Source organism: Centruroides sculpturatus, unplaced genomic scaffold (genome assembly GCF_000671375.1).
Source record: "Centruroides sculpturatus isolate CEXI.00-Female unplaced genomic scaffold, Cexi_2.0 scaffold423, whole genome shotgun sequence".
Lineage (NCBI taxonomy): Eukaryota > Metazoa > Arthropoda > Arachnida > Scorpiones > Buthidae > Centruroides > Centruroides sculpturatus.
In genome coordinates, this window is record NW_019384765.1 from 103,244 (window position 1) to 129,003 (window position 25,760).

Sequence of the window (25,760 nt, forward strand, 5' to 3'; positions counted from 1 at the left end):
TAATATTATTATTTTTAAATATAATTTTGTATATTTTTTACACATAATTAAATACTTTCTTTTTGTGTTTTATTAACAAAATGTGAATATACAAAGTTTACAACAAAACATTAGTGTTATAACAAATGAAATAAATATTTAATTTATATGTTTTAATCATTTTAAATAAAATTTTAATTTAGTTTTCTGAGATCATTTCTTAATCAATATGAAATTAAATTAATAATTTATCTTTAGTTTTTAGTATTTAATATTGATTTATAATGTCTTTAGATTTGTAGTACATGAAATTATTATCAATTAATTTTTTTTCATATTTAGAATGTATTTTTATATAAAGGGGTGTGTTAAAATAATTTCTTATCAATTTCCTTTTGGGAGGAGCCAGATATAACATTGTAGAAGATTGTTGGCATTCAATAAATTAATTTTAAGTATGGAATTGAAAACATGCTACTTTTGAATTTTTTGTCATTTTATTAAAAATTTAATTTGGCAGCATTTATAATTGAATGTAAGTGTACGTTTATTATAATATTTGGACACTTGTAAGAAATTATTGTAATTGTATTATATTTATAAGTAAATTTGATAAATAATAAATTCACTTATAAATTTTCTCTTAATATTATTATTCTGTTATTCTATTAATGTCAAGTAAATTTAATATTTGTTTGTGATTATGAAAGTGGTCTAAGTCATTTTTCATTTGGAGTTATTTTGATTTTTAAATTTGTATTTTTTGATCATGAAAAAGAAAACACAAATATATTTACTCTTGCAAAATAGGTTTTTCTTGTGTAATTGTAAAATTTTACAAATAGTTTGTGAAATAAATTTAATGTTTTCTCATATTTGACTTAGACCACTTTCATAATCACTGGCACATTTATTAAATTTACTTATCATTAACAGAATATATAATATAGTATATATAAATACATATAATTATTTTTATGACTGAATAAAATCAATAGTTTTTATTTTAATTTATTCCATACTTTGTGATTTGAAATTGTGTAAAATAAATCTCAACAAGTGAAATAATGGAAAAGTTATTTTGGTAGTTTTGGTAAAGATATATTAGCGTTTTAAACTAAAATTATATAAAATATAAATGAATATGTGGAATTCTGATATTGTAATATCTATCTTAGTGTACAAACAGAAGAATGTTATAACCTTTTATGTTAAAAAGCACTGTTGCTTATTTTATTTTAAGGCTTCATCAGTTAAATGCTATTTGAACTAAATGATTCTGTTCAAACAGCGTTTAACTGATGAAACCTTAAAATAAAATAAGCTAAAGTGCTTTTTAACATAGAAGATTATTCTTCTTTCAGCTCAAATTTTTCATAAATGTTTTAGGATTTGTCATATGCTAATGGTGTGGCTTTTAAATTGTAGTGCTAATAATTATTTTATTAACAAAAATTTTCTACAATTTTAATTATTTCGGGATGTATTTTGGAAGATATTACTTCACTCCCTTCTTCAGCCTACTATGACAGAATACAAATGTAATGATGGATACTAAAAATATATAAAAAAGAAACTACTAATTAACAGAACTATATTAAGTGCTTTAAGATAAATTATGATATGGATGCATCCTGAAATAATTAAAATTGTAGAAAATTTTCTCTGTTATAAATAACAGCTAGAAAAGTAAAAATTGAGAACGTTTATTTTAATAATGCATGATTTTGTGAATAACTGATTATGTGAGAATGTTTAATGCTAGTAAAAGTACAATTGATTAAAAATAAATGAATTTTTATTTACTATCTCAAATTTTCATTTTTATAATCTTGCATATCAATCAATTTATCTTTCCAATGATTTTAGCAGAATAGTTTTCATATCCCTGAAGATGGACTGAGAGGCCCAAAAATACCGGGTTAAAGGGAAATATTTTTTGGTTTTAATTACTAAGAAAGATTAGTATATGTATATAATCTTGCAGTTGCTAACCAGAAAGACATTAAGTTTTCAATAACAAGAAACTGCCCTATAATTTTATTATAATTTTAAATTTTATTTATTTATCTTTTAATTAAATTTATATTTTACAAGTTTCAAATTACAATAAAGCAAAGAGTGTATTTTACTTATTCTGAAACTATGTTTATAGTGCAATGCAACAACTTTGTTTTCATATGTGATGTTCACGTGAAACGTACATAGATCGACAAAGGAAAAATGTAACAATAACTAAGCGACAGTATAGTCAAACAAAGTATTTTATTTTGCGTATATGAACAGTGAATAGGTTCTTTTGGATTCCAACTCCACAGTAATTTATTACAATATGGTGTTAAACAATATTTTGGTAGACAATTACAAAATGTACCATTCGCAACAAGTATAAATAGTGACCAAAAAGCTATGACTAATACCTACTTGCTAACTTAAACTAGGGAAATAAAGATGATAGAGAATATAGAATCTAGGAAAATGGAATACAGTAAGGAGTGAAATATCTGGGGTTTTGCTGGACTTCACAATTTTGGGTGGGATACCATGTTGAACTTTTTTTTTCTGAAAAGTCTGTTGTCATTGTCATCTTTACTAGGTTCTCTTTGCATCTAGTTACTACACCATTTCTTATCATAACTACAATAACCATCCAGTTCTCTTCTCAAACTCTCTTGAATTCTCTAGTCGTTGCCTTTTGCAATCTGGAGCACCACATTCAACATCTGCCCATCTCGGGGTTTGAGCCAAAGAATGTCTTTTCTTTCTCTCACTGGCCCTTGGGGCCTCCTTTCTTTCATTGTTCTCTGTGGTTCCAAGAATCGGTCACTCCACCCAAGGGAAAAAAGTTAGAAAGGAAAGTTCTGGAAGGAAGAAGAAACAAAGAACAAAGGAGAGGACTTAAACTATACCTAAATTAATATATACATTAATATGGCACACAGCCACGCATATAAGATAAACCACATCGATTAAGATTTGATTAGAAAATGCTACTTGTCCAGATGTTAATTTTTTTCAATTAAATTCATTTAAATCTGTTATATCTAAAAAGTAAAACATATTGAAACTTATTTAATTTTTGTAGAAACAGTTGAAACAAAAATTAAGTTGCTTCAAAGTATTTTTTCATTAAAACTGTTGCTGAATTTAATGGGTTTTTATTTTGATTTGTATTTGTCCAGTTAAATTGATTCCTTTGAAAAATTATTGATAATTTCTTAATTGTATTGATTTATTCTGTTATTTTTTATATGCATGTACATATGTTTAGCAACATGACAAACACTTGAGCAAATATTTTGACAAAAGGAAATTTTTCAGCAATCAATGAATACAAATGTGTGGAGCTGTCTTTACAGAATCATAATTAACAGGTTTTGTTGAACACACATATGAGAAGCAATTACATATTAAAAAGGTGGAGTCAATATATGTTTATTGGGATCAAACAGGACCAGACCCAATCCAGATAAATGGGATTTGACTGTATTATAAAATAAATTATATATGAACAAACAACACAGATGACATACATGTTATCTGTGTTGTTTGTTTGTACACAGATGACATATCTTGAGGGAACAAGGCAAGAAGAAATTAGCAACTAGATTTTGAAGGTCACATGATCTTACTTTAAGATAGAACTGTAGAATAATAATTTTTATACTGCCTGTCCCATTAGAGAGCATTCAGAAATATAAAGAAAACAAATATCTGCAATAAACTTATGTGATGATGAATTTTAATGTTTTCAAGTGTTTTATAAGTTATATAGAACTCCTAAGATAAAAAAGTGAAAGAATGGAATAGCATTAACAGTCTTGGGTGATTTTGTTACTTCAGATAAGGAATCATAGTGCAGCCATCTCAAGGGTGTTCTCTTAAATGAATTTGACTGTATTTAATAATTGAAATTATATGTCGATAATATTAACTCAGATAAATTTCTCATAGATGAGTTTCACTCTATGAATAATAAGATGTATTAGAAATTTTGATGTTTATATTAAAAACTTTTAATTAGAGATTTTACCCAACTTCACTGCCTGTAACCAGCGTTCTTCTTCTCCAATACAGAGGACTTTGCAAACGTTTTCGAACCTAATGTGGTTCTTCTTCAGGCGCTATGGAATTTCCTATATGAATTCGAATTTCCAGAATTAACCGTTGTTTTGGAAAATTTTTTTGGAACGTTGTCACTTGTGATTGATAGCGTCATTGTGGACTTGCGCATTATCTGTATGTTGTTACTTTAGAGTTTTATTGAGGAAGGCTTCCCATGCTGTTGATATCTTCATTTCTTGTTTGAAGAACTGCATTAACTTCAAACAAGAAATGAAGATATCAACAGCATAGGAAGCCTTCCTCAATAAAACTCTAAAGTAACAACATACGGATAATGCGCAAGTCTATAATGACGCTATCAGTCACAAGTGACAACGTTCCAAAAAAATTTTCCAAAACAACGGTTAATTCTGGAAATTCGAATTCATATAGGAAATTCCATAGCGCCTGAAGAAGAACCACATTAGGTTCGAAAACGTTTGCAAAGTCCTCTGTATTGGAGAAGAAGAACGCCGGTTACAGGCAGTGAAGTTGGGTAATTTATCTATTCCGGTGTTAAAATTTCTGTATAGTTTAATTAGAGATTTTTTTAAATAGTTGTTATTAAACATGATTTTGATTTATGCCTTATCTTTTAATTTTTTTTAATAATAACATTTTTAAAAATAATATAAACTCATGTATAAAAAAAATGAATAAATGAAATATATATATATATATTTTGTTTTTCAGGAAAATGAACTGGTTTATTAATTTTATTATAAAAATGTCTATTTATAAATATGTGTTCATTAATCTGATTTGGCTAGTTCATGGCATATCTCATACAAATCAAAAGAATCATGCTGTAGTAGCACCATTTTTCTTTTTATGTCAATATCATAGCCAAACTAATCAACCAGGATTTATGGAGGAAGAAGTTATGTTGTCAGTACATATAAAAGGAAATCCAGAATTTTATAATCCTGGCCAAATATATGAAGGTAAAATATTTTATTCAATTAGTAATTGCAATTATAGTATTCTGATTATAATAAATTTTAGATTAAATTGAAAAAATAAAATACTTAACCCTTTTTAGAATTATAGAACAATATGCAACATGTATAAATATTTTTGGAATCTTGTATTTCTGTTTCTGATCTGCACAAATTCAAAAATTGAATTTTGAATTTTCACAGATCAAGCTGAAATGTAGGATTTCAAAAATGTTTATTCAAACAAAATTCACATAGTTTTAGAAATCAGGATAAGTATTTTATTTTTCTATTCGTTCTAAACTAAAAAGGAAATGCTTAAGTCTGCAGTTAAAATTATAATAATTTCAAATATTTCCTTTAATCTTATGCATTTAATATTTTTCTTAATAATCCTTGTATCTTTAATATAGAATAAATTTTTTATTAATGTGAATGAATTACAGTCGACTCCCCTATAACACGGTAGATACGTTCCACTTTATAAGAATTTCACGTTGTAGGAATCCTTAAAAACATGAGCCAATCAAAGCCCGGCATGTGTGCAGTTTACAGACTACGACTATTTGAAAGGTTTTCTTCCATAAAATTAATCAATTCTAGACTAATTTGACTCAACATTTCCAAAACACGTATAATTTTTTGGGAATAATCCGTATAAACTATGCTATAAACAAAAAATTGTAGGATTACTTACCGAGTGTTCACCATTTGACCACGCCATTGCTTAAGCTTGTTTTCGTCACGGAGCAGCACACCAAATGGTGGGCGCGTTTTCTAATAAGTTATTTTTCTGCGAAAAATTCATTGAACTTTGGAGACATCATTAATAGAAATAATTTTTATGGTCGTTGAATAAGAAATGTTTTTTCACAAGAAATGTATAAAATTACAGTATTGTATTAGACTTACAGTACCTAATTTATATACTGTACAGACAATAGTAAATGCAACTTATCCACCTAAACTCTCCATAGAGTGTAAGTAGTTTGGCTGCTCATCCACTATTGGTCCAGATTCGACCAATCCTGTCGTGACACGAGTCGGCTGTGACGTTTTACCGCATTTTACGAGTCTCTTTTAGCATCTTTATTTGAATATGGTTGCAATTTTTTCACTGCAGTATATGAATCTGCATTATATGAACCCGAGTTATAGGGGGGTCGACTGTATATAATAATATAAAAAAAATACATCTACAAACAGAGATAACATTAATAATGTATAAACAACAACTTTCTTACAACAACGTACCTTGAACCTGTTATTGATGTGAGTGACACAAAGGATAAAGTACATCGCAAATGTTTTTGAACAGTTCGAAAATGTTTGTGATGTACTTTAGCCTTTGTGTCAATCACACCAGTAACATGTTCAAGATATGTTGTTGACTTCACCTGGTGTTGTTGGATGTAGATATTTAACTTTCTTACATATTACATACATATTATTATTATTATTATTATTATTGTGATTTTCTGACATTATTGTTAATTAATGAATGAATAAATGTAAACAAATTCTTTTCTCATCAAAATGTTTGATAAATAACTTTATCAAACTGAAGGAAGAAAAGTTTAATTTTATAGAATATTTGATTTGACTATAGAATATTCATGATTACTGATTAGTATATTTTTTCTTATCACTATTTGTTATTTTAAATATTGATTTGTAAAGTACTATAATTACAGTTCGTTTTTTTATCATCAATTACCCATGTTGATTGACTTTTATTATAATATTTTATCATAATAATTTAGAGATAACTATACAAAAAAAATTGCATATTTAAAGAAAAATAAATTATTAAAATGGAATGAGTAACATTATTTATTGTGACATTGTCACTATGCTGGGCTGCAATTTTTAATCATATTTTTAAAATTTATTTAATTTAAAATATATGCTCTCAACCTCAAATTAGTAGTATCATGTCCTGTACATCACACTTTTCCTGTTAGCAACAGAGTCATGCCATTATCTATCTAACTCCTTACAGGGAAAAATTTTTGAATTGAAATAATGTAACTTTTGGTTTGCATTCGGAAGTTCATATACAGTTTATTGGGGCCTCCTGCCCTAAGCTTTCCATATCTGGTCTCAGCTCACAGGCATAGTTGAATGGAGTAGTTGAACAAACACTAATCATGAGGGTGCCAAGTTAGAAAAGGCAAAATAAAAACTTGTAAAAACATTTATAAAAAATTTTTGGATTTAATAATTAATCAATTAACTATTAAATTTGAATTTGTTCGACAATTACATACACTTCTTAAGTGCTTATCACCTGCATATCTTATTGCATCATATGATAAAAATATTCTGGAAGAATCAGAATTGTTACAATTGGCATATCCCTTCAATATTTCACTTAGTTTTGGATTTCAAGTGACTTTGATTTAAAATATGTTTTATACTCAAGTAAAAGAAATTACTTCTATGCATGAAGTTGCAATTCATGCATAGAAGTAATTCATACAGCAGCCTCAAGTAGCTTCTCCAATATTATTGTAGCATGCCTCATTTTTTTAACTTTTCCGGTGACAACAGCAACAGCAGAATGAAGTTTATCAAAACTAAAATTAATCGAAATTTATTTAAGAAGCAGCATGTTACAACACTGTCTTAGCTCTGGCTACTATATAAATTGAAAAAACAATAGCTTGCCAACTTGATATGGAGAAAGTGATTGACAGATTTGCAAATGAAAAAGCAAGAAAACAACAATTTTTAAGTTTTTTAAAATGTATTATTATGTATCTGTTATGAAACTAAACTTGCATACATCTATTTATAAATATGTGTTCATTAATCTGATTTGGCTAGTTCATGGCATATCTCATACAAATCAAAAGAATCATGCTGTAGTAGCACCATTTTTCTTTTTATGTCAATATCATAGCCAAACTAATCAACCAGGATTTATGGAGGAAGAAGTTATGTTGTCAGTACATATAAAAGGAAATCCAGAATTTTATAATCCTGGCCAAATATATGAAGGTAAAATATTTTATTCAATTAGTAATTGCAATTATAGTATTCTGATTATAATAAATTTTAGATTAAATTGAAAAAATAAAATACTTAACCCTTTTTAGAATTATAGAACAATATGCAACATGTATAAATATTTTTGGAATCTTGTATTTCTGTTTCTGATCTGCACAAATTCAAAAATTGAATTTTGAATTTTCACAGATCAAGCTGAAATGTAGGATTTCAAAAATGTTTATTCAAACAAAATTCACATAGTTTTAGAAATCAGGATAAGTATTTTATTTTTCTATTCGTTCTAAACTAAAAAGGAAATGCTTAAGTCTGCAGTTAAAATTATAATAATTTCAAATATTTCCTTTAATCTTATGCATTTAATATTTTTCTTAATAATCCTTGTATCTTTAATATAGAATAAATTTTTTATTAATGTGAATGAATTACAGTCGACTCCCCTATAACACGGTAGATACGTTCCACTTTATAAGAATTTCACGTTGTAGGAATCCTTAAAAACATGAGCCAATCAAAGCCCGGCATGTGTGCAGTTTACAGACTACGACTATTTGAAAGGTTTTCTTCCATAAAATTAATCAATTCTAGACTAATTTGACTCAACATTTCCAAAACACGTATAATTTTTTGGGAATAATCCGTATAAACTATGCTATAAACAAAAAATTGTAGGATTACTTACCGAGTGTGCACCNATAATTTAAATTACTGTACTTTACAAAACATCAAAGTTTGTAAAGTCAATTTTTAGCTAATTGATTTTAATGCAGGATGTTAAGAATCCAGCTAAAACTTCTAGCAGAGTTAGCATTATAGTTACTTTTCATATTTTTGATATTTAGTATGTTTAATTTACACTTATATTTAATAAATCTTATTTTATGTTTTGAACTTTTATAGATTTTTAAAAATAATTATTAACATTCTAGATTAATTTGAAATAAAGTAATTTTGTTAAATTAAAAATTCAAATATATTAACTTATTAAGCAATATAATAATTATAAGATATAATTATTATGTTTTTTACACTGATTATGTGAAATGTAATTATAAAATGAATTTGTGACCTGTATGGTTATATCTAATTAATTAATTAATAGTTCTGGAAGTGAAGATCAGACAGAAGTCCAGGTAGCATAACTGGCAACATATCTGACAGTAAGCAGGAATTGCAGGAAGAAAATAATTGGCCTAGAGCAAGACTCAAGTCTTGCTCTAGGTTAATTCTTTTCTTCCAGAGTATTCCAGAAATTTACCATGAAATGATTTACCTTGATTTGATGATATTTTAATTGTTAGTAATTATAAAATTTTACTGCAAGATCAATTTTATAATTACTTTTGTACTTCACTTATTTTAGTAATTCTTTTATAGTTATTCTAACTACACTTCTCAGTTTTTATGCTTAGTTCTACATGATATTGCTTCAAATTTAAAGTTTTTAGTAAACAAAAAGGAATACCAATTGACTTCTTTTAAAATCAATTATCAATTGATTTCTCATTAAGTTAGCTGAGAGATATCACTAAAACTTGGCTAAAATATAACTTTTCAGATATGATGATATTTTAATTGTATTGGAAAATAAAGCAACTTGAAAATCAATTGCATTTCATTAATTTTTATACTCTACAATTATGCTTTACAGTTTAGTATCTCAAATCATAAATAATAGTTTTTTAGTATATAGAATGCTTAGTAATGAGTTGTTTATTTTTTGTGTTGATTATTTTAGGTGAGATTACCAGTACATTACAATGCTATAAGTATCATGGCTATCACATTGCAATCAGAATATGAGAAATCTTATAGATTATTTTGGTTTTTAAGTATCCAATTGCTCTGTTCAAAAAAATAACAATTCAATAAAGATCTGTGTGCTTCAGATTTTTCATAGTTTTGTATTTAATGATGAATAAGAAAAATTACTGTACTTTTATAAATCTATGTGAATCTAATAATATATTTTCTTTATATTGAAAAATCTACAGAATTGAAGTAATCTTGGTATTTTTGAAACCGTGCCAGTAATTTATTTCAATTCAAACACAAATTATTTATCGTATTTATACAGACATTTGGCAAATCACAGAATTAAATTTTATTCAGTTGATACGTATTTCTTTCGTTTATACACATTTCGGGCATTTCTTGCTCCTCTTCAGCCAACTTTTTGATGAGTTTAAACAATTTTAAAATTTCTTCCATACACTTAAAATCACATTTAAATTGATTTTCAATTAAAATTTACATACTAGTCTTTTGAACAAACGTATTTTGCTGACCTTTCCTACCCCTTTTTTTCTCCCCAGTTAAGCCTGCCCACTGTCAAGAAATGCCCGAAACATGTATAAACGAAAGAAACCCGTATGAACTGAATAAAATTTAATTCTGTGATTTGCCAAGTGTCTGTATAAATACGATAAATAATTTGTGTTTGAATTGGAATTGAAGTAATGTTAATTAAGATGATAAATGATTGTGGTATACCTTGTACTATCTATAGAATTGTCTACAAAACATTAAAGAGTGATAATTAAAAAGCTGTATTTCATATATTTTATTTTTTTTGTATAAATTTATCTATATTAATTAAAAATTAATATATATGTGTATAATTTAGTTCAGTCTGATGATTATCTATTAGCAAACTACTTAATAAACATCTTTTAAAAATTTATAATAATTTAATAAACAAAAAATGTATTATGTAAAATTAAAGGAATTAAAAATTTAAGGAAACAAAACATAATTAGTAAAGATAATCTGCTATTCATATTTTATCTTTACAAATTGGTAAAGATAAAATACAACTACAGTAGAACCCCTCTAGTCCGCCCTCGGCTAATCCGTCACTCCGGTTAATCCGACCATGGTCGGAGTTGAGAAACTTGTCCCAACTCGTCAGTGACTCACCGTCCGTGGCGAGTATATGTTTTACATTGTGTGTGTTTTCAACATGCCAGGAGTGAAACGTAAACACTTTACTCTTTCATTAAATGAAAAATTAGCAGTGCTACAAAGACTGGACAAAGGGAAGATTGTTTATTTTACTTTTTTCTGATAATCTGACCTTTTTTGTGTTCCGACCATACCCCCATTCCCAAAGTTGATGGATTAGAGGGGTTCTACTATAACTTAGTTCTGCCATCATATCTACAGTACAAAACTAATATTTCAGCTTGCATGACAAAATTTTAAAGTCAGTTTGTGATTTTGCAGTGCAGAAAGTTGAAAATGGTCTAAATCATAAAAAGAAATTGCATATACAGACCACTGAAATTGCCTGCCAATTCAGAAAATAATCAGATGATTTTTCACAAATCTGGCAAAACTGTTTGCAAAATATGTGTGATTATTATGTTATGTTTATTTATTTCATAAAGATTTTTAAAAAAGTAAATAGAAGTAAAATGCCAAAGAAATCAAAAGTTTGAAAATTCTTCAAGGCAGTCTCAAAGTCAGACAATTGACAGCCAGATGGCCAAGACAGTTAAGACATCTGCCTACCACTCTTGGAACCTGAGATTGAGTCTGGGATGAACAGCTTTCCAGAAATTTTTCAAGGGCAGTATGTTCTGGATAACTTGAAATCTGTCCATCACCACCTGGCTGCCCAAACTACTCCACATCAAATTTCAGTTTCAAACTCACAGGTGGTATGACATGAAAATTCAAAAATTTTTGTTTTTTTCCTTGATATCTTAGAAAAGACTTTGCTGATTTTGATCAAATGAAAACTGTGATGCAACTACATAAGGGCTATATCCATTATTTTTACAGATTTTTACATGCATGTTTACTATGTGAAACAACCAAAACAAGAATTGCTCAAATTTTGCACATTTTAGTGGAACCTGTTACAAGCTGAAAAATATACTCTCTAAGAGTGCAATGTCCAATCTATATGTCTGCAAAGTTTTATTAATTTATCTTGATGGTAAGATACTAAGAAAAAGGTACTTTTCTGTTATTGGGATGCCAGCTGATAACTACAGCAATGGGTAAGATTCAAGCTCTGAATGAGGGATTTTATACCATCCCCAGAATTGCTGACCCTTTGTGAGATATTTGCCTCCAAAGGTCAGTTTTTAACATGTATCAGTATACTGCCTATTCTACATGCTTTGCATGTAATTGTGTGCTTCAGTGTGAGCAATAGCAAGCATCTCAGCACCCATATGGGGCAAGCCCCACACCCCCTAAAACTATGTAACATCAAGTACTCCATGAACAGTCAAGTGGGTTATTCAATGCTGGCACAGTTGCTTAGACTAAATAGTTAAATTTGATAGTCTTAGTGGAGTGATGCAGACAACGATATCATGCATTGGATTGAAGTTATAACTGGCATCCTGTTAACAGAAAAGAATTGAGAAAAATTATAAAAAATTATATGTTCAGTTTCCGATAGGATACAATGGCATTCTCATTGAAACTCCATACTGTTTAAACTGCTGTATCATTCAGATTGAATGCAACTCAAAGGAAATTTGGATCCTTTCTGATAAGTTATAAGGGGTTTTGTAGTATGGAGTTGGCCTTTGGGGATCTGTGGGATAACCTTGATTTCAGTGTGTAAGGGTATAAGGGATAGTGCCACCCAATTTCTTCAAAAAAATAAAGAACAGTTGCAGTTGCTCATAAATATTGTTTTTCGTATTTTAAACTGTGGGTGTTGGGAAACATGTTATTATGTCAACCCACACAGGTTATTTCCATGTTTCATTATCAAAGTTATTACATATTTCTTATTCTATTTCACTTCTGTTATCTTATTTCTTATTGTATTTACAACCTGGTATCACATATTGCTCCCTTATTATTAATTTTCTCAGTATCTAATCATTAATATAAATTAATGAAACTTTACAGATTTATAAGTTAGATCAGATATTGTATTCTCAGACAATATAGTTTTCAGCTTGTAACAAGCTCTGCTAGAGCATACAAAAATTTGAACAATTCTTGCTTGGTTGTAGTGCTGGCCCGAGGCAAGTTTCAGAATGGAGCGAGATCCTATTATGGCGCCCCCCTTGGTTGCCCTTAATTTATACCCTTTAATTTTCTTTACCACTGAGGCCCCCTAGGACTTAGTGCCTGGAGCGGCTGCTCCGTTCACCCTATGGTAGGGCCGGCTCTGCTTGGTTGTTTCACCTAATAAACCTGCATATAAAAATATGTGAAAATAATAGATATAGCTAGCTTTTACATAGTTGTATCATATAGTTTTTATTGATCAAAATTAACAAAGGCTTTTCCAAGGTATCCTGGAAAAACTGCAAAAGTTTTTAAAATTTTTGCACTGCAGCACATACAAATTCAAAGCTGAAATTTGGTATGGGGTAATTTGGAGCCAGAGCTGACCTGCCAAAAAGTCTCAGCTTAATTGCAGATTTAGGCAGGAACACCATTAACTGTAGTAATACTGCACTTTACATTTTCAAAATTAGAACATTTAAATAATATTTATATTTACATAAATCTATATTTATATTAAATATATATTTATCATATACTATTTTAATAATATTTAAATAGCATGTGATAAATCTATGGAATTCATTAACTTTAAACAAACTTGGATAGTAATTTTATATAATAAGTGTACAAATCTGTATATACTTATTCAATCTAGCAAACCAACTCCAAGTTACATCAATGCTTTGCTAGAAGAAAGACATGCATAATGCACATCTTGCTTGACAGAAACTGTCCAAAAAAGCAGTTATATTTTATCCATAAAAATTATTATTGGAACATAATTGTGTAGTATTAATACATATGAGATCAAACAAGAAAGAAGTTAAACAAAAACAAAGTTTATTTCCTCAAGTTATATATGTAAAATATAAGCACAATAAATCTCAAAGCATGGTGCAACACAAAGCAATACAATTCACATAAGTAATAGTACAGTTCTTCTCTTCCCTTTACTGTCTTGTTGTTTGCAGCAGTACTGCACAGCATTTTGTTGGTGCCTATTTTTTGTTGTTGATTAGCAATTAGGAAGCAATGCTGTCACTTAAAAACTGTTGCCAAATTATTTCAGAAAATGGTATATTTGAAAAGAGCTAACTTTTGAACACAATAATTGTTTTTGTGAGACTGCTGTCAGTGTACGGTCTTCTTACTTGTATGACTAATAATGACTATATGACAAGAATGAACTAAACATCTTATAATATAATCAAGATGGGTTGATGATAATAATATGTGCAGAGCCCAAACATTATGAGTTGAAAGTTGAAATTTGGTACACAGTTAGGGTATGTCATGAGAATGCACACTAAGAAGGGATTTTTCGAAATTCCCCCACGGGGAGAGGAAGAGGGTTAAGGATTATACTGAAGAACTTGGCTTCTACTGTACTATTTTATATGCAATTTGTTGTGTTTTTGTGAAAAATTGAACATAGTTTTAGACTTGTGTAAAAATTCTCTAATTAGTCTCAGAAGTGAGGGGACCTAATTCTTGCACCCAGTGAAAATGGGTAAGATTTGCTATAATCTAATAGTCATAATCTTAATCTTTTTTATTGTTACTTTTTATCCAAGCAATGTTGGGTTCATCCGCTATTATATTTATATTTATTTTTGCTTCAAAGTGCAGGCATAATTTTACCTTATTTTGCATCAGTACTCAATGATTTAAATCGATTGTTGAATTCATATATATTAATATAATGTATGTCAATATGTACAATAAGTCTGCTTACAGCATGTTATAAAACTTATTCAAATTAAGTGAAAATATGAAAGATAACTGTTATTTTATACAATTATGATTTTCTTGAGATTATCTGTGTTATTTATTATTACTCATTATCTGTGTTTATCTGAACATATACTGTACTGTACATTATGTAACATTAAATCTAGCACTGCCCAAGTGATCTTGGCTCTTGTGTTTCTGCCAGTATTGTCAGCCCAAGTTATCTAGGGGCCTGCTCATTTTTGTTGGTATTGTCTCCAGAGTTATCTTGGATCTTCACATTAAGAGTTTAAGGATGTTGTAGAAATAAATTTGGTTAATATTTTCCATTTTTCAATTACTTTCTAAACATTTTTACTTAATGTAAATTATTTTAATGTCAACTGTTAATTTTATTATGTGAGTTGCATTCGAGTTCTGTTTGGAGAGCTGAAGTTGAATTAATCTAAAAATGTTTCTTTTCTAATAAACATTTTGCTTTCCTAAACTTAGCAGTTTATTTTTGGATATTTGAATATAATATTAAGTTTTTGCAATTCTTTTAATATACAATTGTGTGTAAGTGATATTGAATGATTTTATTTGATAATCATATAATTAATAAAAATATATTTTTAAATTTATTATTTTTTTTAGTGATAGTTTCATCTAGTTCAGCATTTGATGGATTTATGATGACAGGGATTTATACACTTCCTGATAGTACAGCTAAATCTCTTTCCTTGGGTAGTAAAAATCCCATTCTCTCAAGTCAGTATGCACAAGGACATAATATGATGTGTACTATTGTTCATTCTAATTTGTTGCATCATCCTTCTAAGGCACTTTCATTTTTCTGGATGGCTCCTGTAACTGGTACTGGATGTGTGGATTTTTTGTAAGTAATTAATAAAATAATTGTAAATTATAACGTATTATAAAATAAATGTAAATAACAGCATAGAAAATTAATTATTTTATTTTTATAGAAAGTGATCATATGATTTGTATTTTGATGATATGACTAATTTAGAGTAGAGAATCACACCTAAATGCAAAATTTTCAGCAAAAAAATGCTTAATTTCAATGTTCGAGTGGTCAATTCAGCTGATATATTCATACCGGCTAATTCAGCTGACCCATGGTCATATAAGGCATCCATGTTCCACACACTGGTAGCAAAAGCCTACTCACATTCTACGGAGATGTCAGATACCAGCAAGAAACTAGAGCATCTGAAACAAGTTGCATCCAACCATGGGGTACAGCCGCTCATTTATCAACAATCTAGCATTCAAACATCTGACTCTGCCATCTAACACCAATAACAACATTAATAAAACAGAATCTAATCAGGTGGTCCTAAACTATGAATCGTCCCTTCATCACATATACAGGAGGATTGCAAAAGATTTAAATATACTCATAACGTTAAAAGGAAACCCAATGTTTTCCGCCTTCTGTCTAATGCAAAGGATGACAGTGCAGACGCAAGAGCTCCTGGGATTTACTGGATCACACTACAAGACGATAGGTTTGGCAGAATACTATTGTATATAGATCACAAATATGATGTACAAAAAAGAAACATTAATATGACTCTGGCACATTATGCCAGCAATCTGGGGATTTCTCCCTGTTGGGACCAAGCTATGCTAATACACAAGAACTCTGACCAGCAAAATATTATAATATTAGAAGTGGTAGAGATCTACAGGGCAGACAGGAGTGGAACCTGCATCAACATGGATGCCATTCATGTACCAAATGCTTGGAAATACTATTTAGACTCATAAAATATATGTCATATACGAAACATCATAGCCTTTATTTGAACTCATTTGAAACTTTTAAAGTTAGAAGACAATTACAGTCTATTTATAGAATGGTTTTTTCTGTTTTACATTTCCTGAAGAGGGCCGATAAAATAGTGGTTGAAAATGTTCAAACATTGAAGTTAAGCATTTCTTTGCTGGAAATTTTGCATTTAAGTGTGATTCTGTACTCTATATGCAGTTCCAGTTTTCTGATGAACTTGTTGTTCATTGTTATGACTAATTTATATCTCCAATAATATTACACCTGGCAAGGCAATGGTTTTTCTCGAATTTCCTGCTTAGAATAAATCAGTTCCTTTCACAATCTGAGTCCATTTTATTAACTTTGGACCCAACACCAAATATCCTGAGAAAGACAAGAAAAATCATTACGTTGCTGGGTTTATTGGCAACTTTTCCTGGCCTCTTAGATCCAATAATATTAACAAGTAAACTTCTCTGTCTCTGCTTGCTTGGAAGACTTAAATAAGACATGTTTTTCATTTTTAATCTCTAAAACAGCAAAGAGCAAAATATATATGGAATGTTAAGATATTTAATATGTTTACTCTATTCATTACAGTACAATTCCGTTTTATATGAATTCCATGTTGTACGAATCACTTAAATTTTATGAATACGTGTGCTGGGCTGTGAACGGCTCATGTATTTGTAAAATCTAAGTGACTCATACAACATGGAATTCATATAAAACAGAATAATCAACAGTGTTATAGGGGGGTCGACTCTAGTTGCTAACTATAGTTCTGACATTAGAAATGAGTTTACCAAAGCATTTAAATACTGAAAATTTGAGATAAAAGTCTTTGAGTTTGCTACATTTAAATGTTTTCAGAATGTGTGTGTGTGTGTGTGTGTGTGTGTCACATTTTAAAGTTGAGACTGTTTTCTTTAGACATCAAAAAATTACTTCAATATATGAGTCTTTTCTTTAAACTCTTTTCTGTTAATTAAAAGTTATAATTAATCTTTTACTAAAGCAGTGCTTGTAATGCTTATCAATATATATTTATGAAAAAAGCTTCCAACTTTCATTCTAAAATAATTATAAATATAAATGATGATTTTTACTAAAGTGTATGGATAGCTTTCCAAAATAAAAATTGCTAAACATATATAAAAGCTGATGCTATAATTCAAGATTTCCTTAATGATAGGATTCTATTATTTATTGATAATCAATGGAAATGCAGTTGGGTTGTAATAACAATTGACCATTTTCAAGATAAGAAAGCCAATCTTGAAATAATTTGAGAAATGGAGTAAAATATGATTTAATAAATAATATAATTTATTATAACATAATGATGGATTATGTTTAGTTATAAATAATAAACAATGTGACTGAAATAGTCATATTAGTTTCATAAATATGACTATTCAGTACTATTGAAATTACAATGGTCTAGAAAAAGTTTTTTGATTCTGTGCAAAGAATAATAAGTCTGACGGAGAAAATTTTTCTGATCAGTCGATAATTTGATCTAAAATGATGTATAAGCTATCTTGAAAAAATTAACAAAATGACATCAAGAAATCACTGTATTGTTTTAATAACAACTTTTATATTAACTTTAAATAACATATTAAAAAATTGTACATCAAGACAGATATAATGTAATCCATTCATTTCCTTATATATTCTTTTAATTGTAGTTAAGTGTTCAATTTTATGTCCAAACTAATTGTATTTATTTCAACCATTAATATTCTAAGTTCTGTTTAGAATTCTTAGATATCCTGAGGATGTTCTATTATCATATTTTTGCTGAATGACAACAATTCAGCAAAAATTGGAGAGACCATGAAATCAGATAAAATATGGTAAAAGCTGTATGGTAAAAGCTGACATGTCGGTTTATCCTGGGGGAAATGCCAGCATGCCAGTTAAGTGAGGTTATAGATTATTCTCTAGAGGTTGCATTAAAATGAGTTAGGTCACATTTTAGAATAAAAATGAATGAGTTTTTATTCTGAAACTGTAAAACTGTCAGCATTACATCAAAAACTATGATTATATGTTTAATTTCTTCATTTTGTCTTCTCTCTAACAACATAAATTACTCTTGGAATTCTGAAAGTGCTTTTTTATGTGTATTTTATTGTTATATGATTCAAAAATGCAAAAATAAACATATAAAATTTAAGAAACTCCCTGTAAATTATCTCAACTTACATCATTAACATCAGTTTTGTGTGAAATTTGAGAGGAAGGTGTTATTTTTAAGGTCAAGGTAGATGGTCAGTGTAGCTCACACTGACTAACTACTACTACTACTACTACTACTACTACTAATGTCAACAAGTTGTTGATTGTTTTATTGTCTTGTGAACAAAAATGCTCTTCCTGATTTTAAGTCAGTCAAATTACATTGTTATTTTATTGTACTCAGAAGAATGTTTTCTTTTACATTTAATTAACAACTAGTTTTGTTAGATCTGATTAATTTTATATTTTGGTCACAGTTTAACTGGCATGCTGGTAACCTTGGGGTTTTTGGCATGCTGGTCTCCCCCATTTTTTGCAGCATGCTGATCATTCTGTGAAAATATGGTAAGTAATTCAAAAACGTTTGGTTTTCATTAAAAATCTCTACTGTTTAGGGTGTGTTTATTCATCCACAACAATAAAACTATATATATTAACTATTTAAATCTGTTTAATGTATAAATAAGAAAAGTGTTATGTTTTATTTAAAAAACTTTAAAGTTAATATTGTCAAAAATTTTTTGCCTTTACATTCTGTAAAATTTTTTTGCAAAAATATTATATGTATATATTTTAAAATACTTAATATTTAACTATATTTTATAATATAGTTAAATATTCTATATTTAGTATAAGTTTTCACTTAACATTATGGCTAGGTAACTGTGATGTTATGTGAAATAATGTATAATGAAGCCAATTTTATCATAGGCTAAATAATATAATCAAGATGTAATTCATTTATTCTTAACCTCCAGCATTTATTTCTCACCTCATAGAATCAATTTTATTGTTTTTAAAGAAAATTCAATAACAATAATTGTAGATCAGGGGTGTCCAACCCGCGGCCAGCGGGCCGCATGCGGCCCAAGGCAAGTTTTAATGCGGCCCATGTAAACATGTAAACAAAACCGACAAATGTTTTAATTTTTTTATTATTTATTTATTTCGACGGTGTAAATTCAAAAAGAAGTTTCACAAAGCCGTAAACCTTCATTTATATTTTATTTTTGAGCGGAAAGGAAATATTTTCAAATATTTGGAGATGTGTGAATGAGGAAGGATTACTAAATAAAGCTGGAGTTATGACTCAAAGGATTATAGACCCAAATTTGGGAAAAGGACGGAAAGGTGAGAAAGGACAAAAGATAAAAAGTAGAGAGAAAGGGTAAATAGATCTGTTATGCAAATATTGATCCTTAATTTTCAAACGTTTCTCACATCTTTATCTTTTGTCCTTTTTCTCCTTTCCCCCTCATTTGGGCCTATAATCCTTTGAATCACAACTCCAGCTTTATTTAGTACAGTATTTCTTCCAACGTTGCAAGATTTGGCTACATTTGCGCCAAATGTGGCTACTTTTTTTTGTTTGACGTAAAAAATATTCGAAAAAAATAAATGAATTTATATAGACTATATTCTAAGTAAAAATTGAAAGAGTCTGTAGAAGTAATTTTTAAAAATATCCTTTTTCGTGATAAAGTTTTAATATTTATTATTATAATCTACACGTGTTAATCCTTAAATATACTTGTATATTGGGCCACAAGTATATATTATATAAACTTGTGGCCCAAATCTCCTTGACTTCTTCCAATGCGGCCCAGAGAAACAAAAAGGTTGGACACCCCTGTTGTAGATGATTACAAACATACTTGTATTTGTCCTCAGTAATGTTATAATGAAACAATGTTAAGTGAGGACTTACTATAATGTGAAAATGATGTATTTTACATTAATGTATTAATAACTATAATTATTTAAATTCATTCAACAATATATTAATACTAAAATCATTAATAATAAATTAATGCAAAGTATTATTAATTTAAAGATAAATCTTTTCAGTTATATATTTTATTTAATAACTATTTCATCTAAAAAAAAGGTGCAGATATTTTTACAATACAGGTTGTAATAACAATAATGTGTGATATTTTGAATTTAGAATAAATATAGTTTTGTAAAGATTAAAGTGAATAAACATTATTTTTACATAAAATTCTTAAAACTCAATCAAAGAAAGATATTAAAAACAAATGTCTAAGATACAACAAATTGTTTTTATTTGATATATAAAAATTTACAAAAGTTTATCTGTATCTCTTCAAAATATAATAAATTTCATGAGTTCAACAGTTAACTTTCAAAAGAACAATATTTCTTGATTCTTGGTTAATATGTTCTGAAATGTTATTTACACTTTTATTTCTAAGTTTAAATAGATAGATTTTAATTTTAAGAAATAAATGAATGTATTTGTATAAATTTTTTTATTTTGCCACAAAATTATATTTTTAGAATTTTTTTATACATTATTTAAAGATTTTCATAAATATTATAAATAATCCCATTCATTTTTAATTAATTTAGAGCAACAGCAACATTAGGTGAAGAAGTATTATTTAAAGACATGCTTGCCTTACAGATATGTGAACATGGCAGTAAGTGATGATAATTTTTGTTGTGATTATATTGTGTTGTTGCAAACAATTTAAATATTTATATTTGTAATTAAAATTTAATAATAAATGATTTATTCTGTAATTTAGATATCTGACATATTTTCATGTATTACTTGTTGTCAAATATAAGAAAATACGACTTACATAAACCTATAACCAGTGCGTACAAAGTTTAATCTTCCAAAATGAATGTTTTCTTAACCCCTTCTGGGTTCTTCAGGTAAATCAGCTGGATCAAACACATTTCAAGCTCAACAGCATTCGGATTTGTTCAAATTTTCGTATTCATGTTCGATCCAGCTGATTTACCTGAAGAAGAACCCAGAAGGGGTTAAGAAAACGTTTGTTTTGGAAGATTAAACTTTGTATGCACTGGTTATAGGTTTATGTAAGTCGTATTTTCTTATGTTCAACCCAGTGTGTGCAGTTGGTGATTTATATGTTGTCAAATAAATTGCAATTGAAATTTTTCATATATAAAATTAAAAATTGATAATATAAAAGTATTTTAAGTAAAAAAAAAACAATAGAAATACATGGCTGGTGTTATCTACGTTTAATAAATACATAAAAATATAAATACGACTTTAATAAAGGTGACTTTGTGAATTATGTAAGGACTGCTAATGGTGTGAATGCCGAAAAAAATGACAGAAGCAAGGTTTTACCTTTGTTAAAGTTGTATTTATATTTTTATGTATTTATTAAATATAAAAGTATAGTTGACAATTTGGTATTGTTCAAACAATATATATAATATTAATATTTTATTCTTGTGTCATATCAATTAAGGTTAGCAACTAATGAACATCTATTGTATTGTATTGTATTGTATGAAACAAAGATTTAATTTATTTTTTAGTCCATTCATTGATAATGTCAAATCACCCAATTTTTGTTTTTTCTTTTGTTTTCCATTTAGCCTTCCACTTAGAACTTATTGTGTGATATATGTTGGGTGTTTTTGGATGTATACAAAAAAATGCCAACTTCTTTTTCTTTATAACTGTTGTTGTTTTTTTTTTCTTTCCAATTATTTTATTGTATTTTTTTAATATCCAACTTTCATAACCAAATAACATCATATTTCATGTACAGTATAGCATGTCTTTCCCTAGTATGTAAATTTACAATAAAATTAAGAAAATGCTAAGCTTATGAATTTATGAGACTTATTTTAATGAAGTAACCATCAAAAAACTTTACTTTCCCAAACACTTTCGAATTGGTGAAGTTCATCTTTAGAGATGAACACCATTATAAAATAATCCTCAGAATGAATTATTTTATGAAATAAAAAATCATTATAAAGAATTAGAAAAATAAGAATAACTTTTTACAGACTTTATCTCTGATGACTTTTTAAAACTATATTTCTTATTTAACCCTAGATCACAAAACATAAGTCATTAGTATATACAAAACTTTATAAATTTTACAATTGTTTATTTCATTAATTAATTTTATGTCAGAATAGACTGACAGTAATATAATGAATATATGATAAAATATTCTAGTTTTGTTACAAGTTCAGACATTTAATTATTATTATAAAATTCATTTACAGCAATTAACACATTGCACATTGATTTGCAAAATATTCATTGTAGTATGTACAGTTGCACTGGCTGCAATATGTAATAACCATTTTTCTTTTTTTGAAAGCAGATGGGCAAATTGTTCTTTTTTTTAGAAATTGGATTCTCTCTTTGAATGGTAGGATTTTTCTGTAAAACATTTTCTATGAGGAGATGCAATTATATCTGCAAAGTGCTGATTCTAGTTTCTTCATCCATCATTTGGTTAGCTCTTTCACTTAGACAAATAAGGATATAATTTTTCTTTATTTCCTTTCCCTCCAACCAATAGTTGTTGTGGTTGTAAATGATTTGTGTGTTTAAGCAGGCAATGTTTACCATGCCATAGAAGATGCAGAGGGCCAATGTCACATTTTTCAGCTGCAGGAATTGTTGCTGCACATTTAGTCTAGAGCAGAGATCGGCAACGCAACGCCCATGACACATTTCAGATGCACTCTCCAGAACATAGTTACATCAAGCACAAGCAAATACATATATTTATAATTTTCTTTGATTTTGTGTTATTTTATGTATGCACTTTTAATTTTCATTTTTTTAGTTATTACATGCATGTATAATCTTTATTTTGTATAAATATATATATTTCAAAACATAATTATTTTTTTTTATTTATTTTTATTAAAACATTGTGATTTTTTTCAAAATTTAAACCATGTGCACTTGATGGTTTTTAAAACTTTTATTGTTCCCTTAGTTACAAAAAGGTTGCTGACACCTGGTCCAGAGTACTATGTATTTTGTTACATTGTAGTTCTCAAAAATGTGTGGCTTTTTAGTTTACTCATTGATTGTAAGTTGATTGTAGGTAGTTGACAACAGTACACCATGTGTCCAACAGGCAGCTGAATAAAATGAATAATATTCTTGCTCAGAGTGCAATAAGATGATTGACTAGCAAGTTGCAAAGACCAACAATGATTATTTTCCTTCCAATAATCATTTTTGAAGGAACAAGCATACTTGGATTTGTTGGAGCAAACAGAGAGTCTCTTTTATCTTTTGAACTCTCTTCAGAACTGGATATCTCAAATCTCTTGAACTTACAATTAGGCTGCTGCTGTGTAAGTGCAGGAGCCTAAGTGAGAGTGATAGTTGGGTCCACAGTGCACAACTTACTGTGAACCAACTGTCACTGGTACTGTCAATAAGTTAAGTGAGTTCATCTGTGTCAGGTATCACAACATCAACAACGTTCATATTATCTACTTCCTCATCTGTACTTGCATGATTCTCAGATTTGCTCTTTTTATTTGATTCAAAATTTATAAGATTGACAATAATAGTTTCAATTATTCCACAAACAAGAACAATTCCAAGAATCTCCAACATAGCTGTGATGGTCCAGGCAACAGTGTAGGAAAGCACCAAAAATGGCAGCAAAATAGGGCAAATCAGCAAGGAGAAAATTAATATTATTAAAGTTATTAGTCAAATCTAAGATATAATTTAGTTTTTATGATTTTTTTTAATTTTATTTTATATTGTTTGTAAATAATTTTTATCCTTTGATAAAATGGTATGCATACACAACTTTTTACCAAGTCAAATGGTTCTTTTTGTTTTTAAGTTATATTATGAATAGCAATAGAAAAAAGACAAAAGTATATTGTGCAAAAAATTGCAGAATAAATGAAAGATAAATTCATTCTTAAGTTATTAATAATGATGAATTCAAAGTTATAAAAAACAAGGACTCCAAAGTTTCATTCTAATAAAGAAAAATGATATCTGCTTGGTTAGTTTTGCCAAAATATGTATGATTGTAATTAATGACTTCAGTATTTGAGAAGTTTTGCTTCTCTACTACAGCAATGGAAATTATTCTAAATCAATTTTTAAAATTTAAAGAAAATTTAAAATTAATTTTTGTTAAATTTATTTTATTTTGTTCATATGTAGTATGAACAAAATAACCTGCCAACTCAGACTTCATATAACTTGGAAATTTTTTTTTTGAAAAACTGTAATTTTAATTTTCTTGGCAATAGAAAAATTATAATTAACAAGTGTTTTTGATATCTAGGTGTTTTTTGATACTGTACATTGTATTACTGTAGCAAGTTACTACAGACTATATGTTGCTGTATACTGTACTGTCATGAAAATTTTTTTCATTTCCTGTAATTATAAATTCAGCAGTATAATTTACTAAAGCTAATTTACTAAATCTGTTCTATACATAAGTAAAACTTCTGTATAGAACAGATTATAATAAATTACTGTACTGTATATCTGCATTCTTGTTCTCCACATCATTGAAGAAAATACCTGCTAATTCAGACTTCTGTAAACTCGGACAACATTCACCCTTGTTAGTCTAAGTTAGTGGGGCTTACTGTAGTTTGTAAAGAACTTGAGAAAATTCTTCTTTTAATAAATAAAATATTTCTATAAAAAATTTTGTTTTTGAATTGTTTGATATGATAGCAAGAAAATTAGATCTTATATTTTTAATAGAATTATTAATCTATTGTTCTGAACGTTTAATTTAAGTTTTGTTCCAATGTACTGTACTTATACTGCTATATGTAATTCTAAACTGTTTATTAACTAGTTCTAAGCCAAAGATGGTTAGATTATGACTAAATATATATATAAATGGATGTGTTTGTGCCTATACGTCACTCTGCAGCCAAAACTACACATTGCACATGAATTGTGGTTGTGTGTGGTAGTAGCCCCAAGTCTCCCATTGTACATTATGGTAGTTGCATCTTGATAGCTATAAGGGTGTGAGAGATATGGGGTTTGAAAGTGGTTGACTTCGAAAATGTGTGACGTTTCAATGAGAATGTTCCAGTTTTTTCTAGAAAGTTCCAGAACCTAGAGATGAAATTTGGTACACAGTTAGGGTATGTCATGAAAACACACACTAAGAAGAGATTTTTCGAAATTCCCCTCGGGAGAGGGAGAGCAT

At 28.3% G+C, this 25,760-nt stretch overlaps 1 protein-coding gene across 1 annotated transcript in view; it reads left to right on the forward strand.

Annotated features, from left to right (window-relative positions):
* The window catches only part of LOC111628903 (reelin-like), a 283,387-nt gene that overhangs the window by 8,942 nt on the left and 248,685 nt on the right, over positions 1 to 25,760 (forward strand). Inside the window, exons 3-6 of the mRNA XM_023372760.1 lie at positions 322 to 514; positions 4,777 to 5,027; positions 15,387 to 15,627; positions 21,151 to 21,221. Coding sequence (XP_023228528.1) covers positions 513 to 514; positions 4,777 to 5,027; positions 15,387 to 15,627; positions 21,151 to 21,221 — 565 coding nt within the window. The 5' untranslated portion in view covers positions 322 to 512. The remainder of the gene's footprint in view (positions 1 to 321; positions 515 to 4,776; positions 5,028 to 15,386; positions 15,628 to 21,150; positions 21,222 to 25,760) is intronic.